At 49.7% G+C, this 4,906-nt stretch overlaps 1 protein-coding gene across 1 annotated transcript in view; it reads left to right on the top strand.

Moving 5' to 3' along the window:
• The first annotated feature begins 983 nt into the window (after positions 1-983).
• CHRNB1 (cholinergic receptor nicotinic beta 1 subunit) overlaps positions 984-4,906 on the top strand; it is an 11,164-nt gene continuing 7,241 nt past the window's right edge. Inside the window, exons 1-7 of the mRNA XM_003791149.3 lie at positions 984-1,144; positions 1,246-1,385; positions 1,989-2,033; positions 2,529-2,638; positions 2,724-2,832; positions 3,193-3,340; positions 3,647-3,856. Of these exons, the coding sequence (XP_003791197.1) occupies positions 1,084-1,144; positions 1,246-1,385; positions 1,989-2,033; positions 2,529-2,638; positions 2,724-2,832; positions 3,193-3,340; positions 3,647-3,856 (823 nt within the window). The 5' untranslated portion in view covers positions 984-1,083. The remainder of the gene's footprint in view (positions 1,145-1,245; positions 1,386-1,988; positions 2,034-2,528; positions 2,639-2,723; positions 2,833-3,192; positions 3,341-3,646; positions 3,857-4,906) is intronic.

Raw genomic sequence — 4,906 nt, 5'->3', positions numbered from 1 at the left:
GGCTCTGTCTCAAAAAAAAAAAAAAAAAAAAAAAGAACTAAGTTCTGGATGAATCAAAAACCACTTTTATTTTTCCTAGATAATTTTCTTAAAATCACTAGAATGCTAACTTTATTTATACATGCAGTTTCTAGTTTCTTTAACCCAGCTGGGGTCCTACCAGAGAAATAGAGTCTGGAAAAGAGAAGAATTTTGGAAGGATGTCTGGCTTATAGTAGGGAAGCTGAGATGGGGAAGGGACCAAAACCATGACATGATTTGAACCGGTTTCTGAGTTGGGAGGACATGAATACTTAGCTACCTCAGCAGGAATTCTTTCCAGGTCCTCTTTAAAGCTGAGGTTTGGGGGATAATGGATCTTAGAATAAAAAGGACAAGTAGGATACAGCCTTGACCCTCTCAGTGAGGAGATCCCAATTCAGCAATAAGTCTCACTCTTCTCCCGTATAGCTCAGGCCAAGGAGGGTGAAGGCCTCTTGGGTTCAAGACCTGATATGCCCCCAGAGCTAATAAGTGAATAAAATTTGCTTTATCTTACAGCTTATCACCTCAGCTGAGTTTTAGGTACCCAAAAAGGACCTGTCTAGATTTCTTCCCAAAGACATGAGGAGCTAGGGGCAGGCCTGGAAAGACCTGAAATCTCTGGTTCTCCTAGGTGGGAGCCTGCCTAAGGCTTGGGCAGGATAGAATGAGGAAGCCTTGGGGAGTGGCTAGGTCTTGAAAGCGAGGCACTTTTCCTCAGGCTGTTTCACTTCTGACTTGTTGCAAGACAAGTAGATAACACCTCTCCCCCACACAAACCCCGCTCAGGCTCCACCCATGTCCTGGCTCAGCTCCCAGGCCTAGTCTTCACTCCAAGCTTTCTCAATTAAAGACGATTTATAAAACTGAAATATTGTCTGTCATCTGTGGGTGGCGGGCTTCAGCTGTTGCTCGGGGCGGGATCAAGTCTGGGGGCGGGGCGGGTGGGCTGGCAGCTGCCCCCCAACAACAGGTGCACATTCCTGGGCGCCTGGTCACTTCCCCTGCGCTGGCGGTCCCGGTAGCTTCCTGAGTGAACTCACTAAGCGACACAGCCAGGCTATGACCCCATGGGCGCTGCTGCTGCTATTGCTGGGGGCTCTAGGAACACTGCTAGCCCCAGGTAAGTGGGGGCTCTAGGAACACTGCTGGCCCCAGGGACAGTGATGGGGGCATCAGTCGTGGCTGGGCACCAGGGGTTCATTTAGTGTTCCCTTCCCCCAGGTGTACGCGGCTCAGAGACCGAGGGCCGACTCCGCAAGAAACTTTTCTCGGGGTATGATAGCTCAGTGAGGCCGGCGCGGGAGGTGGGAGACCTCGTCGGGGTCAGCATTGGTCTCAGCCTGGCGCAACTCATCAGCCTGGTGAGGGGGGTTGACATCAGAGGCTGGGGGAATGGCTTTAGGCAAGGCGGGACAAATGGATAGACTGAGTGAAGTCAAGCTGAGAGACTGACGAACCTTTAGCGAAGGGTCAAATCAGACCAATAGACAAACTGTGGGCGTGGCTGTTGGACAGGCCTGGAGTACAAGTTGAGTAAGGTGACAAACTGGCTTGCGGGCGGATCTAGAAGGGAGGATGGACTGGCACTGCATTTGGAGGTGTGGCCCTTGAGGTGGCCACATAAGGTTATGGCAGTATAGAACAGAACTCGGTGCTCAACTAGATCTCTAAACAGCAGTGGGTGAAGAGGCTGGGCTAGGTGGCTTATAAACTGTGGGCGGGGTCAGAGCGGAGCTAGGGGACTGGGCGGAGACCGAGCTGGTAGATAGGCTGAGAGTGTAGACTGCAGGAAGAGGTGTTTCTGAGATAAAGGCGGGGTTTAACCTAACGTAGCTTCTGGGAGGTAGGACTTGGACCCAAGAAGGTGGGAAGCAGAAAAAGGGGGCAAGTTTCCTGGGAGATGTTGCGGCCCCTCGGTCCTCTCTACCTTACTTCACCTCTATTCCTAAATTTTTTCCATCTAGAACGAGAAGGATGAAGAGATGAGCACAAAGGTGTACTTAGACCTGGTATGGAAGTTCCGAGGAGTCCCATTGCCTTTACAATTTCCTCTAATATCTGGCCCAGTAAGATTATGTTTTACACCACAACCTCAGAAAACACATTTATAACTGAAACAGAAGCTTGAGAAAACAATACCTATCCTCACTATGAAAGTTGTTCCCGTGCATTTTTCTAATTTTTTTCAGCAGTGGTTTGGGGCCACTAATTTGATTCCCTATCCACTAACGGGTCACAAATTGTAGTTTGAAAATCACTGATTTAGAGGCCAGCTAGTGCAACGCCCTCATTTTTTCAGAGTGAAAAAAAAAATTGGGGCCCGGTGCGAGGTAAGGGAAATCCGCCTCTACAGATCACAGCCAGTAAAGGGAGGCAGCTAGAACCCCGCCCCCTTGCCTGCTCTGCTCTGCTCTCTCGCACTCCCTTCCTAAGCTTCCTTCGGACATCCCAAGCCCTCTCTTGGCCTACAGCCCTAGACAGGCCCTCAGCCTCTGCTTCTCTAGGAGTGGACTGACTACAGACTGAGTTGGGACCCTGCAGAGTATGACGGCATCGATTTGCTCCGCATTACTGCAGAATCTGTGTGGCTACCTGACGTGGTACTGCTGAACAAGTATGATTTTCCGAAGTCTGGGAGGTGGGACAGTGGCTCCGGAGGCCAGGTTCGGATCCCAGATAAGAGAATCCCTTCCCTGCAGCAATGATGGAAATTTTGACGTCGCTCTATACATTAACGTCGTGGTGTCCTCAGATGGCTCCGTTCGCTGGCAACCCCCGGGCATCTATCGCAGCAGCTGCAGCATCCAGGTTTCCTGGCTCCCTATTGGAAGTTGAAGAAACTCTTAGAAACTCTCCCTCTCATTAGACAGCATGACTCCCCAGTGACTCCCATCCTCCTTTCATTATACCCCACAACTCTCATCTCTCCTTTGCCCTCCCGATTTTGTTGTGTCATCTTCTCTTTGCCCCCCCCCCAGTCTTCCCCAGTAACACCCCTCCATTTCCCAATAACATGTCTTAATAACCTTCCAATTTCTCTGTGACCTCACCTCCCTGTAATCCCTATCTCTCTTGTGCTCCATATCTTGTGACTTCTTCCAAGTCACCTACAAGCCCTGGCCAGTTTTCTGGCAACTTTAGTGACTTCCCTCCACCCCCTCTGTCCAGGTCACCTACTTCCCCTTCGACTGGCAGAACTGCACTATGGTGTTCAGTTCCTACAGCTATGACAGCTCTGAGGTCAGCCTGCAGACAGGCCTGGGTCCTGATGGGAAAGAGCAACAGGAAATTCACATTCACGAAGGGACATTCATTGGTGAGTAGGCTTTGTTCCCATATTTATGGACTCTATGACTTTCAGTTTCCAACAGGCTAATAAATATGCTCTGTTAGCAATGCCCAATACAACCCTATGGGGTCAGCAAGATGGTTATGACTATCTACATTTTATAAATATGGAAACTGAGACTTGTCCAAGTTTATTAAATACAGGCTGCCAGCCCAGTGTCCACAGCTAGTGCATCAGCTCCCTCAGGTCTAGGATGTGGCAGAGAAAGCCACACCTGGCACTAACTAGGATAGCTTCTACATCTGTGTCCTCTTCTGCTCTCCCTTGCCCCAGAGAATGGCCAATGGGAAATTATCCACAAGCCCTCTCGGCTTATCCAACCTCCAGGGGATCCTAGGGGAGGAAGAGAAGGACAACGTCAGGAAGTCACCTTCTACCTCATCATTCGCCGGAAGCCTCTCTTCTACCTGGTCAATGTCATTGCCCCATGCATCCTCATCACTCTCCTGGCCATCTTTGTCTTTTACCTGCCACCAGATGCAGGTAAAGTGGGAAAAGGCCCCTGCCTGTCACCCTGGGTAGAGTGCTGGGGCATCATAGCTCATAGCAACCTCCAACTCCTGGGCTCAAGTGAGTTTCCTGCCTCCACCTCCCAAGTAGCTGGGGCCACAGGCGCCCACCATAACGCCCGGCTATTTTTTGGTTGCAACCGTCATTGTTGTTTGGCAGGCCCGGGCTGGATTTGAACTGGCCTGCTCAGGTGTATGTGGCTGGTGCCTTAGCCCTTTGAGCCACAGGTGCTGAGCCAAGGCCCCTGTCCTTTTTATCATTAGTTCAGTTTCTTCCTCTTTATTCTTAACCCAAGCAGGGTTTTCCTACTAACTAAAGCCCATCATGGGCTCGGTGCCTGCAGCACAGTGGTTATGGCGCCAGCCACATGCACCGAGGTTGGTGGGTTCAAGCCTGGCCAGGGCCCACTAAAACAACAATGACAACTGAAACCAAAAAATAGCTGGGCATTGTGGCAGGCCCCTGTGGTCCCAGCTATTTGGGAGGCTGAGGCAAGAGAATTGCTTAAGCCCAAGAGTTTGAGGTTGCTAAGAGCTGTGACACCACAGCACTCTACCAAGTGTGACATAATGAGAGTCTGTCTCCAAAAAAAAAAAAAAAGCCTATCATGGTTTGCACTTTAATAATCCCACACAAGTTTTTCCTCCAACCAAGTGGACTCAACCTCAGGCTCTGCCTCTCCTCTTTGGCTGCTGGCTTCTCTCTACCCAGTGGAATCTGAACTTTTCCTCTTTGGAGTCTTACCCTTTCGTCCGTGGAATTTTTACTCATCTGAACAATGAACTTCCAAGCTTAGACAACTTTCCCCTTCCTTTCCCCCATTCCTAGCATCCTCCAACTACTTTCCAAATGGCCACTAGTCCTCTAAGCTTCTACTTCCCTGGGAAATTCACTAACAGCCAAAATTTCTCTAGGTGGCAGTATGATGTATTAATAGGGTTAATATGTATGTATCTCAGTTTCCTCATCTGGAATTAGGATCATTCATTGTCCCTGCTGCCTAATACTATTTTTTTTTTTTTT

Source organism: Otolemur garnettii, unplaced genomic scaffold, assembly GCF_000181295.1.
Source record: "Otolemur garnettii isolate 467f Iridium unplaced genomic scaffold, OtoGar3 scaffold00046, whole genome shotgun sequence".
Lineage (NCBI taxonomy): Eukaryota > Metazoa > Chordata > Mammalia > Primates > Galagidae > Otolemur > Otolemur garnettii.
The sequence above is the reverse complement of the archived record's forward strand: the minus strand, read 5'-3'. Positions and strand labels throughout refer to the sequence as shown.